The sequence below is a fragment of the Heliconius melpomene genome, unplaced genomic scaffold, assembly GCF_056956725.1.
Source record: "Heliconius melpomene rosina isolate 202511_hmr_F unplaced genomic scaffold, ASM5695672v1 ptg000031l, whole genome shotgun sequence".
Classification (NCBI taxonomy): Eukaryota; Metazoa; Arthropoda; class Insecta; order Lepidoptera; family Nymphalidae; genus Heliconius; species Heliconius melpomene.
The window spans coordinates 35,802-62,432 of NW_028181865.1; the positions used below are offsets into that span (position 1 = coordinate 35,802).

At 42.4% G+C, this 26,631-nt stretch overlaps 4 protein-coding genes across 4 annotated transcripts; 3 read left to right on the forward strand and 1 right to left on the reverse strand.

The window, feature by feature from the left end:
- Window positions 1-2,111: 2,111 nt before the first annotated feature.
- On the forward strand, window positions 2,112-2,513 carry LOC146526469 (uncharacterized). The gene has a single exon (XM_085207062.1). It carries the CDS (start codon window positions 2,112-2,114, stop codon window positions 2,511-2,513), a length of 402 nt encoding a protein of 133 aa, XP_085063188.1.
- On the forward strand, window positions 2,513-11,313 carry LOC146526470 (uncharacterized). The gene is made up of 4 exons (XM_085207063.1): window positions 2,513-2,694; window positions 5,336-5,494; window positions 6,003-6,577; window positions 6,992-11,313. The coding sequence occupies exons 1-4, from the start codon at window positions 2,513-2,515 to the stop codon at window positions 11,311-11,313; spliced, it is 5,238 nt and encodes a 1,745-aa protein (XP_085063189.1).
- A 6,559-nt stretch (window positions 11,314-17,872) lies between these two features.
- Window positions 17,873-18,766, reverse strand: LOC146526471 (uncharacterized). The gene is made up of 2 exons (XM_085207064.1): window positions 18,562-18,766; window positions 17,873-18,483 (listed from the first exon to the last, which is right to left on the reverse strand). The coding sequence occupies exons 1-2, from the start codon at window positions 18,764-18,766 to the stop codon at window positions 17,873-17,875; spliced, it is 816 nt and encodes a 271-aa protein (XP_085063190.1).
- Window positions 18,767-19,466: 700 nt separating this feature from the next.
- On the forward strand, window positions 19,467-24,618 carry LOC146526472 (uncharacterized). Its single transcript, XM_085207065.1, has 3 exons — window positions 19,467-20,210; window positions 20,353-21,821; window positions 22,227-24,618. Exons 1-3 carry the CDS (start codon window positions 19,467-19,469, stop codon window positions 24,616-24,618), a joined length of 4,605 nt encoding a protein of 1,534 aa, XP_085063191.1.
- The last annotated feature ends 2,013 nt before the right edge of the window (window positions 24,619-26,631 follow it).

The following is a 26,631-nucleotide window of genomic DNA, read 5'->3' on the forward strand; positions in this document are numbered from 1 at the left end:
AAACAAAAGATTTTTATTCTTAGGTTAGGTTAGGTTGAACATTTTTTTTTTGGGGTGCTATGTCGGTTACCTCCTCGTGGAGCACCCTGGGCAACGGGACGGGCAGCAGCATCACAGTCATGGTGCTGCTGCTCGTCGCGGCTAATAAACCGACACGCGGGAATGCGCTCCGGCGCTCTGTATTGTAAGAGTTGTCCCTTGAGCGCATTGTAGGGAGGGACCCCTGTGATGGCTCTGCGCGCACGCGCTAGGTCATTGTGGAGGTATGGCGGGTTCGGCGTGCGCTTACCCCGCCGTCGGACAGAGCAGTGCTCTCCGTCCTTATCGTAATCCCGTGAGTGGTATCTGTGGTCATGTCTCGCGGCCACGCACGGGACCGAGGGTCTTGCCTTCACCGGCCGGACTGCGAGGAAGAAAACCTCTATAAAAAATTACCCCAACCCAAGTGGCGAAGCAGCGCGAGGGGTTCATGGCTGATGGGATGATCAGTCGCTACTGCTGGTCCCGCCAGGGTACCGGCCGACACCCGTGGCGTATAAGGCTTATCCAAGTACAGGGGGCACTACTTGGATGGACTGTTCTTCCCCCATACTCGTGGGAACTTTATGGAAAAAGAAAAAATAAACCCAACAACAAATGACGGTAACGTGGGAGTTTTAGAGTCCGGTTCGGACTCGGGAGCGGTGCAGAGTACCCGACGTAAGCGCAAAACTGACAAATCTCGGTTTGGCTCGGAAATTGAGGCAATACCTGGCTCCAAATGCCATACGGCAACTAGAAGAAGGCCTCCGAAAGCCCGAGGCGCTGCACAAACACGCGCTCGTAAAGAGCAGAGGCAGCGTGTGGAGAAAGCACGCGAAAAAGATTATGATTTGGAGAGAAGCCTTTCGGACTGGGCATCTCAGCATAAGTCTGCACAGACAACCGACGTAGAGTGTGTCTCGGGGGTGGAAGATAGACGGGATGCTTACCTGTGTTCTGCTGAGGAGCTACGCAAATACGCAGGACAACGTGCAGCCCATATGTGCGCAAACTCAAGGAAGCTGCAGCATCCCTCACTGAGATTGTTGAGGCACTAGTCACTCGTACTGAGAGTGAGGAAGTACGCCGCGTACGCGAGGAGAATCGGCGCCTGACTGTGGAAGTGGATAAACTTAGATCGGAGCTCCAGGCACACAGCAAGGAGGTGCAGAGTCTAAGGTTGACACTTGATAACTCGCAAAATTCGGCCCAGGCGGTTTCGGCGCCTACTCATGATGTTAATGAAGAAATGCTTGAAAGGCTGAAGCGCACCATCATCAGCTCTGTGGGAACCTTGGTTGATGCTCGTTTTGCCGGCATCGAAGAACGCCTTCTTCCAGCAAGACCTTTGCGTCCCCTTTTAGCACATGAGCGACGTCAAAGAGGGATAGCAATATCGACGGAGATAGTGGACACTGAGACTGAAGCTCAACGCAAACCTAAACAGAAAAAGACCATAGAGTGTGTTCAAGCTCCGGTAGCTAGGAATGATGCACTTATGACTGAAACTTGTCCTGAGTCAGTTTCAGGGAGCACTGTCGCCGATATTGTGGAGGAAGTGGGTGGTTCCTGGAATACAGTTGCCAAACGGAGTAAGAAAGGGAAAAAATCTTCCTCTACGAACCCTTCTGCATCAAAAACGCCGACATCAGTAGCTGCGAATAGGTAGCCACCACGACCTAAGTTGGACAAGCCACCTCGCACTAAAGCTGTTATGGTTACTTTGACTACGGAGGCCTTAAGAAAAGGAGTTTCCTATGCCCAGGCCCTGGAACGAGCTCAGCAGGGGATTGATCTGGTGCAGCTAGGCATCACCCAAGGTCTATCGGTGCGCCAGGCAATGTCGGGTGGCCGACTTTTAGAGCTCTCTGCATCATACTCTTCGGAGCAAGCGGACATTCTACCTGAACGGCTAGGCGTAGCACTAGAGGGAGTGGCTGAAGTCACTAGACCCCATAAACGCCTCGTTAAGATTAGTGGGATTAGATGATTCAGTCACCAAAGAAAAGGTAATAGACGCCGTTGCGAGTACTGGCGGTTGCCCAGTGAACGCTATCACAGTCTTAGATCTATTACTTGGTCCTAGAGGAATGAGGTCAGCTGTGGTGCGATGCCCATGCGAATCAGCTAAAATCATCGTGGAAAAGGGACGGATCTTGGTAGGTTGGAGCTCTGCTAAGGTTCAGGTTCTGGAGGAACGACCTATGCGCTGTTTTAGGTGCCTATCGTTGGGTCATACTAGGCCTCGGTGTCCTTCAACAGTTGTGCGGGAACATCTTTGCTTCCGATGCGGCAGTGAGGGCCACAAGTTTAAAACATGTCAAGCCACACCACATTGCATGATATGCTTCGACGCGAAAAAGCCGGCAGAACACATTATGGGTAGTGCTGATTGCCACCCACCGCCTGTTAAAGGAACGGAGGCTCTAAACATTGAGGCCTACGTCAGACGTCGAGGCTGTGAGGGCCAGGAGGATATTGCCATGACATAATGGACAGACAACGAGCACATTTCCTACAGTCGAATGCCAACCACTGTGCTGGAGCGCAGGACTTATTACTGCAATCCATAGCAGAGTGGTGCGTCGACATTGCTGTTGTTTGTGAACCATATGTAGTACCGGATAGTGCTAGTTGGCTTGGGGACTTAGATGGCTCCGTCGCTATTTATTTGTTTGTTAGTTTGTTTGTTTGTTTGTTTGTTTGTTTGTTTGTTTGTTTGTTTGTTTGTTTGTTTGTTTGTTTGTTTGTTTGTTTGTTTGTTTGTTTGTTTGTTTGTTTGTTTGTTTGTTTGTTTGTTTGTTTGTTTGTTTGTTTGTTTGTTTGTTTGTTTGTTTGTTTGTTTGTTTGTTTGTTTGTTTGTTTGTTTGTTTGTTTGTTTGTTTGTTTGTTTGTTTGTTTGTTTGTTTGTTTGTTTGTTTGTTTGTTTGTTTGTTTGTTTGTTTGTTTGTTTGTTTGTTTGTTTGTTTGTTTGTTTGTTTGTTTGTTTGTTTGTTTGTTTGTTTGTTTGTTTGTTTGTTTGTTTGTTTGTTTGTTTGTTTGTTTGTTTGTTTGTTTGTTTGTTTGTTTGTTTGTTTGTTTGTTTGTTTGTTTGTTTGTTTGTTTGTTTGTTTGTTTGTTTGTTTGTTTGTTTGTTTGTTTGTTTGTTTGTTTGTTTGTTTGTTTGTTTGTTTGTTTGTTTGTTTGTTTGTTTGTTTGTTTGTTTGTTTGTTTGTTTGTTTGTTTGTTTGTTTGTTTGTTTGTTTGTTTGTTTGTTTGTTTGTTTGTTTGTTTGTTTGTTTGTTTGTTTGTTTGTTTGTTTGTTTGTTTGTTTGTTTGTTTGTTTGTTTGTTTGTTTGTTTGTTTGTTTGTTTGTTTGTTTGTTTGTTTGTTTGTTTGTTTGTTTGTTTGTTTGTTTGTTTGTTTGTTTGTTTGTTTGTTTGTTTGTTTGTTTGTTTGTTTGTTTGTTTGTTTGTTTGTTTGTTTGTTTGTTTGTTTGTTTGTTTGTTTGTTTGTTTGTTTGTTTGTTTGTTTGTTTGTTTGTTTGTTTGTTTGTTTGTTTGTTTGTTTGTTTGTTTGTTTGTTTGTTTGTTTGTTTGTTTGTTTGTTTGTTTGTTTGTTTGTTTGTTTGTTTGTTTGTTTGTTTGTTTGTTTGTTTGTTTGTTTGTTTGTTTGTTTGTTTGTTTGTTTGTTTGTTTGTTTGTTTGTTTGTTTGTTTGTTTGTTTGTTTGTTTGTTTGTTTGTTTGTTTGTTTGTTTGTTTGTTTGTTTGTTTGTTTGTTTGTTTGTTTGTTTGTTTGTTTGTTTGTTTGTTTGTTTGTTTGTTTGTTTGTTTGTTTGTTTGTTTGTTTGTTTGTTTGTTTGTTTGTTTGTTTGTTTGTTTGTTTGTTTGTTTGTTTGTTTGTTTGTTTGTTTGTTTGTTTGTTTGTTTGTTTGTTTGTTTGTTTGTTTGTTTGTTTGTTTGTTTGTTTGTTTGTTTGTTTGTTTGTTTGTTTGTTTGTTTGTTTGTTTGTTTGTTTGTTTGTTTGTTTGTTTGTTTGTTTGTTTGTTTGTTTGTTTGTTTGTTTGTTTGTTTGTTTGTTTGTTTGTTTGTTTGTTTGTTTGTTTGTTTGTTTGTTTGTTTGTTTGTTTGTTTGTTTGTTTGTTTGTTTGTTTGTTTGTTTGTTTGTTTGTTTGTTTGTTTGTTTGTTTGTTTGTTTGTTTGTTTGTTTGTTTGTTTGTTTGTTTGTTTGTTTGTTTGTTTGTTTGTTTGTTTGTTTGTTTGTTTGTTTGTTTGTTTGTTTGTTTGTTTGTTTGTTTGTTTGTTTGTTTGTTTGTTTGTTTGTTTGTTTGTTTGTTTGTTTGTTTGTTTGTTTGTTTGTTTGTTTGTTTGTTTGTTTGTTTGTTTGTTTGTTTGTTTGTTTGTTTGTTTGTTTGTTTGTTTGTTTGTTTGTTTGTTTGTTTGTTTGTTTGTTTGTTTGTTTGTTTGTTTGTTTGTTTGTTTGTTTGTTTGTTTGTTTGTTTGTTTGTTTGTTTGTTTGTTTGTTTGTTTGTTTGTTTGTTTGTTTGTTTGTTTGTTTGTTTGTTTGTTTGTTTGTTTGTTTGTTTGTTTGTTTGTTTGTTTGTTTGTTTGTTTGTTTGTTTGTTTGTTTGTTTGTTTGTTTGTTTGTTTGTTTGTTTGTTTGTTTGTTTGTTTGTTTGTTTGTTTGTTTGTTTGTTTGTTTGTTTGTTTGTTTGTTTGTTTGTTTGTTTGTTTGTTTGTTTGTTTGTTTGTTTGTTTGTTTGTTTGTTTGTTTGTTTGTTTGTTTGTTTGTTTGTTTGTTTGTTTGTTTGTTTGTTTGTTTGTTTGTTTGTTTGTTTGTTTGTTTGTTTGTTTGTTTGTTTGTTTGTTTGTTTGTTTGTTTGTTTGTTTGTTTGTTTGTTTGTTTGTTTGTTTGTTTGTTTGTTTGTTTGTTTGTTTGTTTGTTTGTTTGTTTGTTTGTTTGTTTGTTTGTTTGTTTGTTTGTTTGTTTGTTTGTTTGTTTGTTTGTTTGTTTGTTTGTTTGTTTGTTTGTTTGTTTGTTTGTTTGTTTGTTTGTTTGTTTGTTTGTTTGTTTGTTTGTTTGTTTGTTTGTTTGTTTGTGTTAACGCACACATCGTTAACACGTCTACAACGCGGCGAGGGGAGCGGGCGGCGCGGCACGACCACCGCGACATTACAACGCGATCGCACGCTTTTATTTTTATTTATTTGAAACCTAACCAGAAGTAAACCTATATATATATACAGTCCGCTTTTTAATTTATCTGGGCCTATCTATGGTCCTTCGCGTCCGTCTAATAGGTTATAGTAATTAAAATAGCGTCGTGATCGTAAGCCACGCCACCACACAGCGCGTCCGGAATTCAGCTGAAGGTCATACAGCGGACATCGCAACAGCGAACGCAGCCTACGAGCATCTGGATGCCGCCGCCACACAAGCGTTGGCCACATCAATCGCTGAGGACGAAAAAAAGGGTTTGGTAGCAACAGTTACGTGAGTTCGACCAATTCATTCTATTAAAGTGCACATTCAGTGTCATCATACTCATTATCAAACATTTAGTGAACTTGCTTAATAGCCATCCATTCCCTTTCAAGCATTATACCGTCCATTACAATAAAAAATAAGCAATAATTTATACGTAACTAACTATTGCATCAGATTTTTTTTTCCAATTATAACCTACCTACATTTTACTTTTATAATTTTCTTGCCGATCTTTTCGAAATTTAATTCTTTCTTATCACCAATCATTTCTTTTCATTACTTTATTGCTTTCCAAAAAAAAAAATTTCTTTGCTAAACAGCTTGCTTACGACAGCTTACATACATTGCTTACATACTTACAGCTTACATCGCCCTGTTCTCAGCGCATCGAGTTAGCCTCACACCGAGGGTAATTTGGTAAAGTTGCGTGATCATCACACTGTGCCTGCCACATTTGCTATCCAATTTAAGTATCGTTCAATTACCTACTTATCTAATTACATAATTTTCATAGAATTTCCATCATGACTGATTCTAACTCAGCCCAAACATCTAACAAGTTCGATGATTATGATTCTTCTCAACTCAATACATACAAAAAAAGGAGATCTAGTCATAAAGGAAAGGTCACAATTTTCAAAAATTATATTGAATCTTTATTAAAATACAATAAACCGTTGTCTGATTTAGATATTATACAATTAAATAATAGATTAGAGTCCTACAAGTCCCTTGCAATTGAATTTGATAAAAACCAAGCACTCATCGACGACATTATTGGGGTTTCAGATGAACAGCTGAAGGAACGGGAGCAATTTGAAATGGAATACCACTATCAACTTGCGCTCGGTATCCAGCTGCTACGAGACAATGAAACTGCTTGCGTCAACGGGTCTGTAGTACAAACTCCAACTGCAAGTGAATCAGCAACTAAAGCATTTATTAAATTACCCACCATTGACCTTCCACACTTCTCAGGGGAATATCAAAATTGGCTCGAGTACAGAGATACCTTTGAATCACTCATACACAAAAACAAATCAATAGATAATATTCAAAAGTTTCACTATTTGCGTGCATCTCTGCAAGGTGAGGCTTCAGAAGTTATTAAATCATTAGAAATGTCATCAGACAATTACCGGGTAGCATGGGAACTTATCACAGATAGGTACAACAACACTTCTCAACTAATACACAATCACCTTCACGCAATATTCACCATAAAAAACATTGAAAAGGAATCTGCAACATCACTCAGACAATTACTAGACACAGTAAACAAAAACCTCAGAGCACTTAATAATTTAGGCGAACCCACAGTAGATACAATGTTAATTTATCTTATTACCTCCAAATTAGACATCGCAACAATCAGATATTGGAATGAAACAATTAAAAAAATTACAAGGGATAAGCCTATATTTCAAGATTTAACAACATGTATTAGTGATCATTCCCTTCTTTTACAAAATATTGAAGACGCTAAAAACATACATAAATTAGATTTAAAACCACAATCATCCAAATCAGACAATAAAGATAATAAACATTCTCGCATTCCTTGTCCCTTGTGTAAAGGTCACCATTATCTATACGCTTGTCCACAATTTAAACAAATGACAGTGGAAAAGAGGATAGAAAAGGTGTCCAAGTTTTCCAACTTCTGTGCGAACTGCTTGCATAACGGTCACGAAACAAAATCTTGTCGTGGCGGAGCATGTAAATACTGTCAACAGAAACATAACACTATGCTACACATACATAAGGAACCATCCAAGGACACTGCGCACACTACACTCGCTAGTAACAGTAATTCACAACACACCTCAGTTTTACTTTCCACCGCCGTAGTACAAGTCATCGCCAGTGATGGAAAACCACACTTGGCGAGAGCATTGCTGGACAGTGGAAGTACCTCCTGTTACATCACAAATAATCTGGGTACAAAGCTCAATCTCACTTTCGAACCCATTCGCGGTACAGTCTCAGGCATAAATCAACAACATACAAAAATTTTTCATCGCACAAATGTTATAATAAAATCATATAATAGTTCTTTCACAGCCAATTTGTCATGTTTGGTACTTGATACAATAGCACATTCATTACCTCACATGCGCATCGATCCACAAGGTTTAAATGTACCTAAGCATATAAAACTAGCCGACCCTCAGTTTTATGAACCCGCCCCAATTGACTTATTGCTAGGCGCCGACATATTCTGGCAAATAATTGGTAGGGGTCAGATTCATTTAGGTAAACAACAGCCTACACTACACGAAACTGAATTAGGCTGGTTAGTTTCAGGGTCAACAACAAACAACAACAAACACACAAACAGTTGTTTTTTTAATAACGACAATTCAGATCAGTTATCCCGCTTTTGGGAGTTAGATAGCTTATCTAATTCTCAAATCAACGAACCCTGCGATTCAGATGCTTGCGAAATCATTTTTAGTCAAACAACCACAAGACAAAGTGATGGCAGATTTGTTGTCACTATTCCATTCAAAAAATCACCTGAATGCTTGGGTGATTCATACTATCAAGCCAAAAAACGGTTTTATTCCGTAGAAAACCGTATGAATTCAGATTCTACACATAAACAACAGTACTCAAAATTCATAACAGAGTACATACAACTAGGTCACATGACTTTAAACAAACATTCACAGAAAAATAAATTCATTCATTCAGAACATAATAAATCAATCATACAATCAGGTGCAGACAGCACCAACACAAACATACAGCGCTCACCTGTGTACTACCTACCACATCATGGTATTATACGTGAGTCAAGCACCACAACAAAATTCAGATCAGTGTTCGATGGTTCCGCAAAAACATCCACAAAGCTATCGCTCAACGACATTCAGTTTGTAGGACCTGTTGTCCAAGACGATCTTATTTCTATACTCATACGCTTTCGTCAACATAGATATATAATATCAGCTGATATAGAAAAAATGTTTCGCCAAATATCAGTGGTGGAACATCAGCGGCCCTTACAACAAATCGTATGGCGATACAATCCAACGGAACCCCTGCAGACATACACGCTCAACACTGTCACATATGGCACGGCATCGGCGCCGTACCTAGCAACACGCTGCATCAAACAAATAGGCCTAAATTGTCAAAACACACAAAATCATTCAGACAATTATGATCACAAACTGGTCTCCGAGATCATCTTGCATGATTTTTATTGTGATGACCTCTTGACGGGGACAGATGACGAGCCGGTACTATTAGAAATTGCTAATGGAGTTTTTTCCGAATTAAAGAAATATCAATTTCCACTTAGAAAATGGCTGTCTAACTGTCCGCCCGTTCTTGAAAAACTAGGTTTTAATGATTCAGACAACACAACAGTTAATCTTAGTTCTAACGACCCATCAAAAACATTAGGCATTTTATGGAACATTCACAGCGATACAATTTCATACACAGTACATTCAGAATTTGCATCACATAAGCAAATCACAAAACGCACAATTTTATCCACTATAGGTCATATTTTCGACCCACTAGGTCTCATTAGCCCTTGCATACTCGAGGCTAAATTACTAATGCAACAGATGTGGATAAATAACATCAGTTGGGACGGTGAAATACCGGTTTCAATACAACAACAATGGGCGAAGTTCGTAGAATCGTTATCTTTTATAAATCAATTAACTATTCCTCGGCGTGCATTCCGTGACTCGTCGCGCGATAACATTGAACTCCACATTTTTTGCGACGCGTCGCAACAGGCGTATGGTGCGTGCGTATACATACGTACCTACACATCAGACGGCAATATCAGTGTTCAATTGTTAATAGCCAAGGGACGGGTGGCTCCTTTAAAAGCACTTACCATACCGCGACTTGAATTATGTGCCGCGTTCACCGGTGTTCATTTAAGTATTAAAGTTTTAAACTCACTACGCAATATAAACAAGTGTAAGTGTTATTATTGGAGTGATTCGATAATTGTTTTATCCTGGATAAATTCACCTACACACAAACTACAAACATTCGTCAAACACAAAGTCACAGACATACTCAAACATACTGATCCACAGTCATGGTACTATGTACCAACCAAACAAAATCCAGCAGACATCATCACAAAGTGTACCAATGCACAACAATTACTTCACACACCTTTATGGTTTTCAGGACCTGACTTTTTAAGGAATGATGATAATCACAGCTGGCCTGAACAACCAGGGCATCTCAGCGTATCTGACCTTCCAGAAGTCCGGTCGCAAACACATCTCACGCACATAGATGTACTTAACAGTAATTCATTTGTTAACAAATACTCAAATTTCAACAAACTTACACGCATCGTAGCTTACATACTTCGATTCATTCATCATTGCAAACATAAAAAACAATCATACAACAATAATTGCAGTACAAATAAACATCAACAGGTGTGTCAAATAGGTGACGTCATGCCCTTATCAACTAGTGAACTTAATATAGCTAGGTATCAGTTAGCAAAGATAGTACAATTAGATTTCTTTTCTGAGGAATATCAACTATTATTACATAACAAACAGTTATCTGCAACACATAAATTAAATTCACTTAATCCTTTCATAGGAGATAATCAACTCATTCGTGTGGGCGGAAGGTTAGCACAATCGCCATACAATTACGATCGAAAATTCCCTATCCTTCTACACCCAGCTCATCACATTACTAAAATCATATTCGCAACCTATCACATCACACTTTTACACGCTGGCCCACAACTGTTGTTGTCACACATACGTCAAGTTTTCTGGCCAATTTCTGGTCGCAACCTGGCTAGAAAAACTACACAATCATGTGTAACATGTAAAAGGTTTAAAGGAAAAACTGTAACACCTATCATGGGACAGTTACCTGAACAGAGACTGCACGCAAACTTTATATTTAGTGACGTAGGTGTTGACTACGCTGGGCCAATTATGATCAACAACCGTAAGGGGCGTGGAAGTGTGCTTATCAAATCTTACATTTGTGTTTTCGTCTGTTTTGTAGTCAAAGCGGTGCACTTGGAGTTGGTTACAGATCTGACGACAGAGTCTTACATAGCAGCAATTAACAGGTTCATTTCTCGCAGAGGTAAACCTAATAACATTTACTCAGACAATGGGAAAAATCTGGTGGGTGCTGCTCGTGTGATCACCAACTTTCTCAAAAATCACAGTGAGTCAATTTACAGTTGTGCTGCAGAACAAGGTGTGAACTTCCATTTCATTCCCCCATATACACCCCACTTTGGGGGTCTATGGGAGAGCACTGTTAAATCAGTGAAGCATCATCTCAAAAGAGTACTAGGGATGGCACACCTCACATATGAGGAAATGTACACATTACTAGTCCAAATAGAAGGCATTCTCAATTCGAGGCCTCTCACGCCTCTTTCATCCGATCCATCTGATCTCTCAGCCCTCACTCCTTTCCACTTTTTAATTGGTCGTACTCTAACTGTGCTACCTCATCCACGGATGTCCGACTGCGACCCGGCACGGCTGCCGCGGCATCAACGGGTCGAACTTCTGCGCCAGCATTTTTGGAGACGCTTTAATAAGGAATATATTTCTCAGTTACACCAAAGGACGCGCTGGCATCGTTCACCAGGCGGGCTCACAGAAGGCTCGCTGGTCATCGTAAAGGACGAGGCGCTGCCGGTGGCACAATGGCCGCTGGGACGTATAATCAAGCTGTATCCGGGAGCTGACGGAGAGACTCGAGTAGCGGATATCAAGACAATGGCCGGGACGATCAGAAGGGCTTTTCATAAGATATGCCCACTACAAGATAGACCATCGGACTGAACACGACGCATTCTTACATCAGCTGGGCTGGCCTTTCCATGGTGGCCTGGGAATATGTTAACGCACACATCGTTAACACGTCTACAACGCGGCGAGGGGAGCGGGCGGCGCGGCACGACCACTCCGAGCGCGCCATTACTACTTTGACAGCATCACAAGATTACAACGCGATCGCACGCTTTTATTTTTATTTATTTGAAACCTAACCAGAAGTAAACCTATATATATATACAGTCCGCTTTTTAATTTATCTGGGCCTATCTAGTTTGTTTGTTTGTTTGTTTGTTTGTTTGTTTGTTTGTTTGTTTGTTTATTTATTTATTTGTTTATTTATTTATTTATTTATTTATTTATTTATTTATTTATTTATATATATATATATATAAACCTTAACCTATTACAATAAATGGCGTATAATTAACAGTAACACAATTTTGGTTAAGCTAACAATAATTGATTAGCACTACCCTCCGAACTAGTAATACTGTATGACGGTAGGATAGTATTCCTCGCATGCTTGTTTTCTTACTAATGTAGTACATATAAAAAGTTTAGATGCAGCCATTTATTTGTTGAATTTTCTTAGAACTAAAATACAATAATAAAAACTTCTATGAAAGAATTATATAATATACGCTAAGAAAGTTTTATGTAAAATGAAAATATAAAAATATAAAACGGAAATATATATATAAAATATATAAAATATTAAATATATATAAATAAATATATTTTTAATATATATATTTATTTATATATAATTTATAAATAAATATATTTTTAAATATATATAAATAAATATATTATCATTTTCCCTTATTAATTGAATGTAATTTAAGTAAGATTCAGTTGAAAATTGTGGCCCCCTCACCATCTTTAAATAAAATTAAATGGGCTGAAAGGGATAGTGATCAGATACAGAAGTATACCGATAGTTGTAATAGTAAATTATGTTTGATAACCCTTCCGGTAGATTTATATTCATATGCTGACAAAAAATGTTCAAGTGCTGATCATAAAAGCATAATAGTGTCCATGTATGACGAGATTATATGTATTCTGAGAGATTCAGCCGAATGTAGCTATATAGATAAAAGAATTAAGAGGCATAAGTGTATTGCAGGCTGGAATAAACACGTCAGTACCGCTCATGGGGAAGCTCGGTTTTGGTATCAGTCCTGGATATTATACGGTAAACCTTATACTGGCTTCATTTACGATAAAATGCACGAGTCGAGAAAATTATTTAAAAGTAAATTAAAATATTGTCAAAATAATGAAAAACAAATAAAATTGGATATTATTGCTCAAAATTATGCTAATAAAGATTTTAATAAATTTTGGAATAACACTAATAAACTGAATCCAAAATCGAGCCTTCCCGTGAGTGTAGATGGTAAATTTAATCCGACTGATATAGCGAATGCTTTCCGTAAACACTTTAAAGTAGTGTCTCCTCTCCTTCCGCAGTCGCAGGTGTTCGATGCTGGATATCGTGACGAGGACTTCACTGTAGGGTTTTCGGAGTGTGAGGTTGCCTCAGTTATTAAAGAAATGGTTAGGGGTAAGTCCCCCGGGCACGACGATCTCAGTGTCGAGCATCTGAAGTACGCAGGATTGCACTTGCCGCGAGTTCTTACAATGTTCTTTAACTTATGTATGAGTCATTGTTATTTACCGGATAAGTTAATGTACACTCTTGTTGTACCTGTTGTAAAGAATAGAACGGGGGATGCCTCCGACTTGTCCAATTATAGACCTATATCCTTGGCTACGATTATAGCTAAGGTGCTGGACGGTTTGCTTGACAGAAGATTGGCCGACAGTATCAAACTCCATGACTTACAGTTTGGTTTTAAGCCTGGTCTGTCTACAGAGAGTGCCATCTTCTGTCTCAAGCAGACTGTGCAGTACTACACAGCTCGAAAAACTCCGGTGTATGCTTGCTTTTTGGACTTGTCGAAGGCATTCGATTTAGTTTCTTACAATTTATTGTGGAATAAGCTACAGTGTGAAACCGGTCTGCCTCTCGATGTTATATCAATATTTAAATATTGGTATGACAACCAGAGGAATTGTGTCAAATGGGCTGGAAAGCAGTCGAATGATTACAGTTTGGAATGTGGAGTGAGGCAGGGGGGATTGTCCTCACCCATGCTTTTTAACTTTTATGTTAACAAGCTGATCGAGGGGCTCAGCAGCACCTACATAGGATGTCATGTAGGAGGGACGTGCATCAACAACATCAGCTATGCAGACGATATGGTGCTGCTGAGCCCGTCGATCGGTGCTTTGAATAAGTTGCTTCACATGTGTGAAGAGTACGCGGTGGCCCATGGGCTTAGATATAATGCATCTAAAAGTGAGTTCATGGTTTTTCAGGCGAAGGACCTGAGGAGTCAACGGACAGTAACTAGTGTTGATCTGGGGGGCACTCAGTTAAAAAGAGTTGACCGATTTAAATATCTAGGTCACTGGGTCACTGAGACTTTGTCAGACACGGTGGATATAGAAAGAGAGCGTAGGGCGCTGTCTGTCCGCTGTAACATGTTGATTCACAGATTTGCGCGTTGTAGCCAACAGGTCAAACTGACGCTTTTCAAAGCCTACTGTCAAACGTTCTACACGTGCAGTCTGTGGGTCAACTTTACGCAGCGGACATACGGCGCACTACGCGTTCAATATAATAATGCTTTCAGGATGTTGTTCGATCTGCCGCGCTTTTGTAGCGCGTCGTTGATGTTTGCCGAGTCGCGTACCGATTGTTTCCCCGCGATTATTAGAAAGCGGTGCGCTTCGCTGTGGGCGCGAGTGCGCGGAGCATCGAACACCATCCTGAGCACGTTGGCTGACCGATGGGACTCCCCATTGCTTAGTCGCTGGGCTAATCTTCATGCTCCTGCTACCAGCTACAGTCAATAGTGTAGGAGTCTCAACGGAAGCCAGTTTTTGTTTGTATATGTGTGTGTTTGTGTTTGTATTAACATAGGGTAAGTTTTAATTGTTACTAACAAGTGGACTAATGTCTTAAATAAATAAATTTATTATTATTATTATTATATATATATATATATATATATATATATATATATATATATATATATATATACACATATATATATATATATATATATGTAAAATGTTAATATGATTGTATGTGAGTGTTTGCGTGTGAGTGCATGCGTGTGTGTGAGTATATGTATGTCTGAAGTGATTAATTTTAGCGATGAGTGAGTTTAATTTTTTCCAACATTTTCGAGTATTAAGTATGATTATATTAGTTTGATAAAATTTTCTGTGTCGTTATATGTTAGTGCTTTAAGATATTTGTCAACTGTTTTTTTAAATGTATAATTATTGAGGTTTTTAAGTTTTACAGATTTGGATATTTTATTGTAAATATGTGGTGCCAGTGAGAGATAGAATTTCCGTGCAAAAGCTGATTTAACTGTGGGAAGTTCAAACACTAGGTCTTGTCGTCTTCTTTGATTATGAGTTTCCACGATTGAGTGTTTGTGTTGGTCTTTTAAAATTGCCAATAAATATGTTTGCCTTACATTTAACATTGCTAAGTCTTTATAGAGTGTGTCAGTAGGGTATCTATAATCTTTACAAAATATTACTTTAAGAATAGCACGTTGAGCCCTTTCTACTCTCAATAATAGTGTCTTATTGGCCCCACCCCAAACAATGATGCCATAACTTATTAAAGAATTACAGAGCGCAAAGTAAATACTTCTTAGTAATGGAAGATCACATATGTATCGTATATTCTTAAAAATGGAAATCAATCTCTTGACTCGTCCATACAGTAAATTTATGTGATCTTTCCAGGAAAGATGCTGGTCAACAACAACTCCTAAATATTTTAAACTCTGTGTTTGTGTTACCTTTTGACAGTCACATATTAAATTAGAATCGTCAAGTCTGCAGTAATGTGCTTTGAGTTGTAGTGATTCTTGTTGGTGTTGGTCGTGGTATTTTTTTTCACGTATACAAAATGTTAGGTACTTGGTCTTGGCAATATTTAACGAGAGCAAATTATTGTCCAGCCATTTCATTACCACACTGAAGTCATTATTGGCATTTCTATAAACTTCTTCAGAAGAGTTTGCTTGTGAAATTAATACAGTGTCGTCTGCAAATGTTATTAGGTTAGTATGTTTTAGTCTCAAAAGACAAAGGTCATTTATATATATGAGGAAGAGTGTAGGCCCCAGGGTACTTCCTTGGGGCACACCATATTTGACATTAGCTTCATCACTTAGTAAATTATTAATACTTAACATTTGCTTTCTGTTTGTTAAGTAGCTAGTAAGCAATTGATGTGGAAGGCCACGTACACCTACATTTTCCAGTTTTTTTAATAAAAGAGGCACAGAGACCGTGTCGAATGCCTTCTTTAAATCTAAGAATATTCCTATACACTTGACGCGGTTATCTAAAAGGCTTATTATATTTGAGGTTAGAGATTTTAGAGCATCAGATGTAGATTTATTATTTTGAAACCCAAATTGGTTTAGGGCTAATATTTTATTTTTCGTTAGGAATGCTTTTAGACGATTGTTTATAATTTTTTCAATGATCTTGGAAAGTGTTGGTAGTAAAGAAATGGGCCTGTAGTTACATATTTCCTCTTTTTTCCCAGATTTAAATATTGGTATAATTATCGTTTTTTTTAATGAATTTGGGAATATCCCTTGTTGAAAGCAGGTGTTAGTGATTAAAGCAATGGGTTCAGATAAAATGTTTATATATTTCTTAAAAAATATAGATGTAATTCCGTCCCACCCACATGAATTGGTGTTTTTAAGTGATTTGGTAATATTAGTAACCTCATATATATCAGTTGGATGAAGGTAAAATGAACTACCTTGATTATTATTTTGTGATTGCAATTGTAAAAGTTTACGTTCTGTCATTTGTGTTCTATCGAGTATTTCATTTGCTAGAGTTTCGCCAACATTGGCAAAGTATAAGTTTGCTTGGTTTATCGATTCTTTTGGATGGTGTGTAAGTTCGAGTAATTCTAATGGAATATGTTCTTCTTTTTTCAAATTGCATACTTCTTTGATACAATCCCATTGAACTTTTGTGTTATATTTATTATTGTTTAATTTATTTTTATAAAATGATCGTTTAACAGCATTTAAAACTTTTCGACAAGTATTCCTATATCTAATATAACTGATTTTAAGAATAACATTATTGGGGTCTTTACGTAATTTACTATGTAGTCTATCTTTATGTCTTATACATCTAATTAAACCAGGCGTAATCCATCCTTTAATATTTCTTTTCCTCGATGATAGTTTTATTCTTAATGTATTTGAATTTATTGTTTTAGTAATAGTATTTAAAAATATTTCAGTTGCCTCGTATGCATTTAAATTTAGTAATAAGTCGTTCCAGTCAATACATTTTAATTGGTTAGATATAGCTACATAGTTTATTTTTTCAATATATTTAGTTTGCGAGCGTATGGTAGGTTTATTTTGTAATAGCGAAACAATGACACTTGAATGATCCGTTATGGTCGACTGATAAACTATAGTTACAATTGGGAGTTTAGATTTTACAAAACAATGATCGAGACAACTTTTCTCTGTAGTAAGATAATTATGTGACGCAGTTAGACCATGCATAGCTAAAAGTTCTAGATAACTATCACATTTAGAAGAAATACAACCATCCTTAGTATCTATATTGAGGTCACCCATTAATATTAAATTAGTTTGTTTAAAATCATTTAAGATTAAATCCAGTGATTGTATAAATTTACCTAACTTACTAAATTCTGGTGGCCTATAAGCGCCAATGATATTAATATCTTTTAAACATGCAATAATACATGTTATTTCATTGGTATTTTGTGGTTCTATTACCGTTACACGCAAGGATTTTCTTATGTACATTACAACACCGTCATTTTTATTTATGTTCCTTACTGTAGAAAAACTTTTAAAGTTTGATAATATAGGGAGTTGATTTACCTTAGAGAGCCAGCATTCCGTAAGTATAATAATGTCAAATTCTATTTCTATTTGTTGGAGAAGAATAATAAGTTCATCAAAATTTCTATTAATACTGCTGATATTCTGTGTTAAAATGCGTAAACTGTTATTACAGGTATTTTGTAATGTCCTTTTGCACTGTGCAACGTCACTCGTCACTATTGCTGTACCGACATTGATGTTCTTATCAATATCGGCATTTATTTTTTTTATGTCAAACATTAGTAATGAATTAATAGTCGATTTTAAAGAAGCAACAGTGATAGAATGACGTTAACTTGCATATAAAGGATGTTATTGAATATTTTTAACGCATTTTTATTTTGAGTGTATGGGGTATTATGTGTATAAATGAGGTGATTGTGTAATTGTCTAGAAGTGTAATTTTTAAATTTGTACGTATAGTGTGAGTAAATAATATTAAGTCTGCAGCTAATGATATAAACTAAGTATTGGTTAAATATTACTGATAATAACTTATACAAAATAATAAACACGAACAGTGAGAAAATAAGCAAATTGTAACATGTAAAAACCCGAACTAGTCACATTGTACCTTCCACTTTAATACGTTCTACTTGTTCCAATGATTTGATGAGAATAGCAGGATCACCATCATTTTTCTTTACAAATATTCTCCCTCCAGATATCCAGTTATACTTAAAACCGTACGATTTCCGTAGCTGCCTGGTATGATAAAACAGCCTTTTTGCGTTGGGTGTGAGAAATTCATTTATGTAAATAGGTTCTTTTATATAATGATTACCGAGAACTTTTGTGCTCATTTTTTCATTATGTTTCTTATTGTACGATTTCACAAGTTTTAGAACTTCATTACGTATTTCCCCATTTTTATATTTTACAATTATCGGTTTTTTTGCACCCGACTTCATTCTGTAGCATTGCCTAATACTTTCATCCACAGTCTTCAGACAAATTGCTTCGTGAATTTTTGTTACTATTTCATGAACATTTTCGTTATCTGTAATGGGTGTAGTTATTTCAATAAATGAACTACGCTGGCTACGCTGCATTTCTTCTATCTGTTCCTCTAAGACAGTGACTTTATTAGTTGTTTTTATGTAGTCATCTTGAAGTAATTCCAAAGACTTCCTAAGTTCACTATATAGTTCAGTTGTTTGAATCAGTTTATTTTCTATTTTTTCATTACAACTTATAATTTTTTCATTTTGATTTTTAAGAATATTATTCTGTACCTTTAGCTCTTCGATACTTTTAGTGATTTTATCAAATTTCGATTCTTGTCCGGATTTGATAGTTGTAATTAAGAGGTCAATTTCATTCCTTAAATCTTCAAATTCACTGCGTTCTTTGCGCTTCCGCCCAGGCACCAATGGCTCCAAATCAATTTTATTCGAACATGCTAAGTCCGGTTGAGAGGAATATTTACCGTCTTTTTTCGTTGGTGAGCGCTGCATCTCAAAATTTTATATTCACTATGCACTAATGGCTCGTCGATGTAAGGTAAAGAAACCGGTTATATCTGCAGTTGAAGAGGGTGTTTATTATAAAAGGAGTCTTATAACTTTACTTTAAGGTCGATTTTCCTATGAAGAGATTTAATTTAAAATTGAGAAATAGACAGTATATTGTGCACACAGCTGATCGGCAGCTAGCTACGCGAAGGAATGGAATATATCTGGAAATATTACCGGTCGCGCATTCGCACTTGTAAAAAAGGGTTCCGGATATATTGTGGCAGAGTGGGGAGAGTATATTATAATTGGCGTATACTTCTCTCCGAACCGAAGCCTGGCGGAATTAGAAATTTTTCTTGACTCCGTCAGTGCTGCAGTTTGCCGTCAGACACCGAGAAAAATTTTGGTCCTTGGCGACTTTAATGCCAAGTCCCGGGCTTGGGGAAACGTCACCTCCAACAGCAAGGGAGATGCGGTCCAGCTGTGGGCGCTACTTTCCGGATTGTCACTTCTCAACATAGGGACGGCGTTTACTTGCGTACGGCATAATTGAGGGTCCGTGGTTGACCTTACGTTTGCCACCCCAGCTGTCGCACGTAATGTTACGAATTGGAGAGTAGAGACAGAAGTGGAGACCTTATCGGACCATCGTTACATAAGGTTCCAGGTCTCCACCCAGTCAGCATCAGTAACCCAGCCAATGGGTCCATTTCGGAGATTTCCAAGATGGGCTCTTAGCCAGCTCAACGTGGAACTCGTAAAAGAAGCTTCCATTGTTGCGAAGTGGTGTTCTCAGGGGACCATAGAAGGCTCTGGCTCCAGCGTCAACGAAACAGCAGATCAGATATGTGAAGCCATGACGGCGGTATGCAATGCGGCCATGCCAAGGGTCCGACGAAGCGTAGTCCGACGCCGAGTATACTGGTGGACGTCCGAAATTGCGGACCTGCGGACGTCATGTAACCGGGCCAGACGGTCATACGTAAGATGCAGGAGGAGAAATGGTGTAGACACTACTCTCCAGGACCAGTTAAAGAGTGTTTACAAGGAAAAGAAAAAGTCTTTGCAGCTCGCCATTCGTCTAGCAAAATGCCAAGCGCGGGAAGAGTTATTAGCGAGTCTAAACAGGGATTCGTGGGGGCGCCCATATCTCGCTGCACGAAAAAAATCGCGAGTCCGGAGTGCACCGGTGAGGGAGACCCTAACTACAGCCTTCTTCTCACACATTGTTGCAGAGTTGTTCCCAGAATCACTTAATTTCTTCCCTCCTAGGATGGCTCCTCTCTCAGCGCACGAAGGAGAACTTGTGGTGCCTTTAATTTCCGAAGAGGAAATGAAAATGGCTCTTCGTAGGCTAAAGACCAAAAAGACGGCTCCAGGACCGGATGGCATTTCAGGGAAAGTCCTGAGCATCGCCCTGGAGTTCCTAAGCAATAATCTTCGGGTATTGTTTGACCAGTGCCTTTCTACTGGGCAGTTCCCGAAGAACTGGAAAGAGGGAAGGTTATGTTTATTGCGTAAGGAGGGTCGTCCTCTGGATTCATCTTCTGCATACCGACCTATAGTACTGCTGAATCTTGGAAAAGATCATCACCGTTCGTCTCACTCAGCACCTAGAGGAGGTAGGACCGGGTCTGTCAGACGCCCAGTTCGGGTTCAGAGCCGGTCGTTCCACCATCGACGCTCTTAATGCTCTGAAGACTCGGGCGTTGGCCGCGACTTCACAAGGAGAGGTTCTCCTAGCCGTATCAATAGACGTGATGAATGCCTTTAATAGCCTGCCGTTTGAGACGCTACGAGAGGCACTCCGATACCATGGTGTGTCTTTCTATCTCCGGCGGCTATTGAATGACTACCTTCAGGATAGAGTGATTTTATGGACTGGAGAGGATGGGCAAATCGCTCGTCGAAGAGTCGCTTGTGGGGTTCCACAGGGGTCGGTTTTAGGCCCGGTTCTGTGGAATCTCGGATACGATTGGCTCCTACGTTGTCACCTACCCCACGGGATGAGCGTCATCTGCTACGCTGATGACACTCTTATCACATCCCGAGGTGTAAATTATAATGAGGCGGCACGTCTGGCTGAATTCGGTCAGATGAAATATCTGGGTCTGATCCTGGACAGTCGATGGTCGTTTTCGTCGCACTTCGCTCAACTTGTATCAAAGCTTGTGAATGCCGCAGGGGCCCTCGGTAGATTACTACCGAATATTGGAGGTCCGGATTACACATGTCGACGGCTATATGTTGGCGTGTTGAGATCTATGGCGCAGTACGGGGCTCCCGTGTGGGTGGATTCTCTCACCGTTCGTAACAGGACCCAACTGCGAAAAGCGCAACGGGTCATAGCGGTGAGAGCTATTCGGGGTTACCGTACAGTGTCATGGACGGCGGCTACTCTCTTGGCGAGTGATCCGCCTTGGGAGTTACACGCGGAAGTACTCGCTAAAGTCCATGCTTTCCGTACAAGTGAGCGGTCGCGAGGTAAGCGTTCATCAATGGAGGAAATCGTGCGGATCAGGAGAAGGGCAGACGAAGCCCTGATCCGACGATGGAAGTTGGACCTGGGATGCCCGGCGGCAGGTCTTTTTACGGTGGAAGCGATTCGCCCACATCTGGAACGCTGGTTCTTAAGAAACTTTGGGGTCCTTACATTTAGATTGGTGACAGGGCACGGTTGCTTTGGCAAATACCTGCACCAGATTGCACGTCGGGAGATGTCGCCGACGTGCCATGAGTGTAATGCATCCGTGGACTCAGCGCACCATACTTGGGTCGAGTGTCCCGCATGGGATCCACAGCGCCACGCTTTGGTGGCTGTAATAGGTGGCGACCTCTCACTACCCAGTGTGGTGGGGGCCATGCTGGATAGTGATAGGAACTGGTCTGCCATGGTCTCCTTCTGTGAATCTGTCATGGCATTGAAGGAGGCCGCGGAGTGGCTCCGTGAGTCAAGAGCGAACGCAGACTCGCTCCGACGTCGGAGGACAGGAGGCAGGAGGAGAGGAGAGGTGGTACCTGCATCTCCAACTACCCTAGACATCCTAGGAGGAAGGTCTTTGTACACTCAGAAATGGTGGCGCGCAATAGGCGGGCCTACCACCGAGGCGTCGTAGTGGCATACGCGAGTGATCCTGCGGCGTCTCAATTTAGGTGGTGAGGTTTCCGCTGGATTTTAGTGGGTAGTATCGTATTGCTACGATGAGTCCCACAGTACCATCCGCCCGCAGAATATTTGTCCTGCGGACGGATGGTCTGCGTAAAAGCATTTCCCAGCGAAAAAAAAAAAAAGGTTGAACATTTTTTTACATTTTTATTCTCTCATTTCGATTTCTTTTTGTTAGATTTCATAAAAATATATATATTAAATGAGAATTTTTTAATAAACAAAAGATTTTTATTCTTAGGTTAGGTTAGGTTGAACATTTTTTTTTTTTTTTTTTTTTTTTTTTTTCCCAAGGGAGTTGCTGGTCTCCTACTGGGCGCGTCCCCCGGTGGCGGATAGGGGAAACCACTCGCACTTGCGGGCGAGTGGACCGGGAATTTATTCCCGGCGCGGACCAAAACCAGCTAGGCATGGGCGTGCCTTTAGTCCATTGTTATGGACACGGCCTAGGGGAGCACACCCCGACAGAAAAGCCCAACTGTGGAACAGTATAAACATGTCGGTACTGCAGAATTCTAATTCTCTACCCCAGGAGGGTTCCGGTCTCTTCGAGGCCGGGGAATCCCTCCGTGCTACGGCACGCAAGCCCCTCGAATCTGGGGGGGGCCAGTCATACCGATGTGTTGTTGGGGAGGGGCCCGAGATGGGCGGAGTGAGTGTGGAGAAGGACGGAGGAGTAGTTGTGCCCGGGATGGGCGAAGTTGGTGTGGACGCTGAGAAGGGAGGAGTAGTTGTGAGCGTCGAGGATGCGGGAGTGCACGAGAGGAGTTGTGCTCTGCTTGTAGAGCCAGAGGAGAGAGTTGTGGGAGGGACGAGGCCAAGGAGGGCCGATAGTCCGGCAATTTTGCCGATAGGAGGTGCGCTGAAGACGGCGCAAGTCGTGGTTGAGCGACTGGACTTGGAGGAGATTGCCTCCATTATTAGTGGAAGGTCCAGGTCGTCGACTTTGTCGCGGGGTCGGTTCTGGGCGGGCTCGGAGTCAGACGCGGACAGTGTAATGTCCGTCGGCTCGACCAGTGCCAACGCGCAGGAAGGGAGTAAGGCCTTGTTCCGGAAGGATAGGAAAAGGCGCCGGAACAAAGAGAGAAACTCTGGGTCCTCGGAAGAAGAAGAGGCAAAGGAGAAGGCAGCCAAGAGAAGCCAGGGCCCACCATCTGCACCTGGTGGTAACATTGACTTGGCCGCTAGAAAGTCGCACAATGAAGCCAAGCGCGAAGAGCGTCGGCTGAGGGCGGAAGAGGAGGTAGCGGGTATGGCCGCAACAATACAGAGCCGCGCGAGTTCCAGGCTCTCGGACGTGCCGCTCGAGTATCGCCCCGACGAGCTTCTGGTCTCTGACTTGCATTGCCAGGTTTCTGATAGCCTGGCAGTTATTAACCGAGTCGCTAGCAAGTCAGGGAACCTAAAGGGTACCTTTACGAAGGCCCTGAAGGAGGCCTCCGGTGCGATTTCCAAAGCCGTGAACACCTTGGCGAACAGAACGGCGTCAGAGGAAGTTCATCTCCTCAGAGCCTCGAATACGCGGCTGCAGGCAGAAATGGCGGACTTGAGGAAAGAGTTTGCCCGCCTACGAGCGGATGTGGAGTGCTCCGGACCGGTAGAGACGCCAAAGGCAGCGGCGAAGTCTCTATCCGTCGACGACATAGTGCGCACTGTGATGGTGGAAGTGGGCACTATGGTCAGCACAAGGCTGGAGGCCTTCAAGGAGCGTCTTCCTCCGGAAGAGAGATTGCGGCCACCATTGGCGGCCGACCGAAAGAGGGAGGCGAGGCAGACACAGGCGAGAGCTGAGCCCGTCGTGGCCACGCTGATGGCGCCTGCAAACCCTGCGCCAAAGGGCCCGAAGGGCAAGAAGAAGAAGGGTGCGGCAAAGGCAGCTTCTAAGACTGCCACTACAGCTGAGCCTCGCCCACTTCCCCCAGCTCCAACAGATATGACGGAGGGGTGGAACATCGTGGCGAGAAAAGGAGCCAAAAAGAAGGCTGCTCCTAAAGCGAAGTTAGCGGCACAAAGCGTTAAGCCAAAGTCGCAGAAGGTGAAGTTGCGGCGACCTAGGTCGCAGGTCGTCGTGCTCAAGGTGCAGCCAGCTGTCGCCGACAAACTGAGCTACACTGAAGTATTAACCCGGGTCAAAGAGAATATCAAACTCGAGGACCTGGGCATAAGCGACCTGAGGTTCCGGGTAGCATCCACTGGTGCTAGAATGTTGGAGTTGCCCGGGGCCAATACTGGCGAAAAGGCGGATGCGTTGGCCGAGAAGCTGCGTGGGGTGCTCAGCTCTGAAGAAGTGCAGGTGTCGAGGCCAGTAAAGTGCGCAGAGTTGAGGGTGAGTGGCCTCAAGTGGTGGAGAGTGCAGCTATTGCAGCCACGCATTCAACGTTGTTACCGCTGCCATGAAGTTGGCCACATGGCGGCAAATTGTAGGAGTGAAGTCGACCGGAGCAATCAGTGCTTCCGGTGTGGCCAACCCGGGCACCAGCAGCGTGGGTGCTCGGCCGACATACACTGCCCGGTTTGTGAGGCGGCACAAAAGCCGGCAAATCATAAGGCAGGTAGTGCCGCCTGCGCCAAATCTAGCGCCACCCACAAGAGGGGAAGGAGGAATGTGCGAACAAGGCTGGAAGAGCCGGCTAGTTCGAAAACCCAAGCCAGGGAAGGGGAGGTGCAACACATGGAGGACCAATAATGGCCCTCCGTGTGTTGCAGGCGAACATAAACCACTGTGCCCGGGCCCAGGACTTATTGGTCCAAAGCCTGGCGCAGTGGTCTATCCAGGTGGCGGTTGTTTCGGAGCCCTACAGCGTTCCCGACAGAGATAACTGGGTAGCCGACAACACCGGGGTGGTGACTATTATCACCCAGTTCGCAGCGGGCTCTCCGCCCTTCTCACGAGTAGAGAAGGGTGCGGGATGCGTCGCAGCACTTGTCGGCGACCTAGTTGTCGTAGGGGTCTACTTTTCCCCCAATCGAACTCTTGCGGAGTTTGAAGAGTTCCTTATACGATTGGGGGAAATGGTAGAACGATTTCGTCCGGCGGAGGTGTTAGTGGCCGGCGATTTCAACGCGAAGTCCAGCGTGTGGGGCTCCGCAACGACGGATGTGCGTGGTGTGACGCTGTCGGAGTGGGTTGTTTCCACCGGTTTGTCTGTGCTCAATCGAGGGACCAAGAACACGTGTGTGCGAAGGCTGGGCGGATCCGTCGTGGACGTTTCGTTCGCGAGCCCGGCCCTAGCGTGTCGTGTTCGGGGCTGGCGAGTGCTGGATGATGTGGAGACTCTCTCGGATCACCTCTACATCTTGTACGAGATCTCCACACATTCAGCGGTGCAACCAGCCCCCAGTCCAAACTCGCGAGAGTACGGTCCGCGGTGGCAACTGAATCGTCTCGACAGGCAGTTGTTGGAGGAGGCCGCGATAGTGGAGTCCTGGCTCCCCCAGAGCTTGGCGTCTGCAGAAGACGCCGCATCCTGGGCGCAGGGGGCGCTGACGCGTATCTGTGACGCGTCAATGCCCCGTTCCGGGCGCCGCCCTCAACGGCGGCAAGTGTACTGGTGGTCGTGGGAGATCGCGCAACTGCGTAACACCTGCGTTGCGGCGAGACGCCAGTACAGGCACTATCGCAGACGGGTACAGAAGGTGCAGGAGGAGGAAGACCGACTGTACCGCGTCTATGTCGAGGCGAGAACGCAGCTGCAGGAGGAGATCGGTCGTGTGAAAGGCGAGTCGCACGACCGGTTGATCGCGGGGATAGACCAAGACCCGTACGGCACACCTTACCGAATGGTGCTCGGTAGGTTACGGGCTTGGGCACCACCACTGACGCAGACACTCCAACCGGACATTCTCCGAGGGGTTCTGTCGTCGCTATTCCCGCAGCGGGCCAGTTTTGCACCACCCAGTATGGCCCGCCCTGCAGCGCGTGAGGAGGTAGAGGAGGACGACGAGGACAGCGTCACACCACCGGTGGAGGAGGAGGAGCTCGAAGAAGCTGTACGCCGATCTCGGCTCAAGAGCACCGCCCCGGGCTTGGATGGCATTCCCGGCCGGGCGCTAACTCTGGCCCTCAACACCTTAGGGCCCAGAGTGCGAGGACTATTCACTGCCTGTCTGGCTCAAGCCATAATTCCACAGCGGTGGAAGACAGGCAGGTTAGTCCTCATCAAGAAGGAGGGTCGGCCGGCGGATTCAGCCTCCGCCTACAGGCCCATCGTGCTCTTGAGCGAGATCGCCAAGCTCTTCGAGCGTGTTGTAGCCAGGAGGCTACAACACCATTTGGAGGGGACAGGTCCGGACCTCTCGGACCACCAGTATGGCTTCCGCAGGGGGCGCTCGACGGTGGATGCCATACTAGAGGTTAAGTCCTATGCGCAGGATGCGGTGGCCCGAGGCGATGGAGTCTTGGCGGTGTCTTTAGACATCGCCAACGCTTTCAACTTCCTGCCATGGCCCTGCATAAAGGAGGCACTGTTATACCATCGTGTGCCTCCATACCTGCGCCGCGTCATCGGGGCTTACCTGTCCGGGAGGTCTGTGACCTTTCCGGCTCCTGGAGGAGGTTGGGAGGAGTTTGTGGTGTCGGCCGGTGTTCCACAAGGATCGGTGCTGGGTCCGATCCTCTGGAACATCGGGTACGACTGGGTGCTGCGGGGCGGCACCCTGAGGGGGATAAAGGTCCTCTGTTACGCCGACGACACGCTGG

What these genes read in the sequence shown, in the direction of transcription:
- LOC146526469 (XM_085207062.1), top strand. Translation starts at nt 2,112, where the DNA reads ATGAGGTCAGCTGTGGTGCGATGCCCATGCGAATCAGCTAAAATCATC.
- LOC146526470 (XM_085207063.1), top strand. Translation starts at nt 2,513, where the DNA reads ATGGACAGACAACGAGCACATTTCCTACAGTCGAATGCCAACCACTGT. An exon ending in GGCTCCGTCGCTATTTATTT is followed by an intron (nt 2,695 to 5,335) that starts GTTTGTTAGTTT and finishes CGTGATCGTAAG; the next exon opens with CCACGCCACCACACAGCGCG. An exon ending in TTTGCGTGCATCTCTGCAAG is followed by an intron (nt 6,578 to 6,991) that starts GTGAGGCTTCAG and finishes TACATAAATTAG; the next exon opens with ATTTAAAACCACAATCATCC.
- LOC146526471 (XM_085207064.1), bottom strand. Translation starts at nt 18,766, where the DNA reads ATGCAGCGCTCACCAACGAAAAAAGACGGTAAATATTCCTCTCAACCG. An exon ending in ATTTGATAAAATCACTAAAA is followed by an intron (nt 18,484 to 18,561) that starts GTATCGAAGAGC and finishes ATGAAAAAATAG; the next exon opens with AAAATAAACTGATTCAAACA.
- LOC146526472 (XM_085207065.1), top strand. Translation starts at nt 19,467, where the DNA reads ATGGGTCCATTTCGGAGATTTCCAAGATGGGCTCTTAGCCAGCTCAAC. An exon ending in TCCTAAGCAATAATCTTCGG is followed by an intron (nt 20,211 to 20,352) that starts GTATTGTTTGAC and finishes ATCTTGGAAAAG; the next exon opens with ATCATCACCGTTCGTCTCAC. An exon ending in CTAGACATCCTAGGAGGAAG is followed by an intron (nt 21,822 to 22,226) that starts GTCTTTGTACAC and finishes TTTTTTCCCAAG; the next exon opens with GGAGTTGCTGGTCTCCTACT.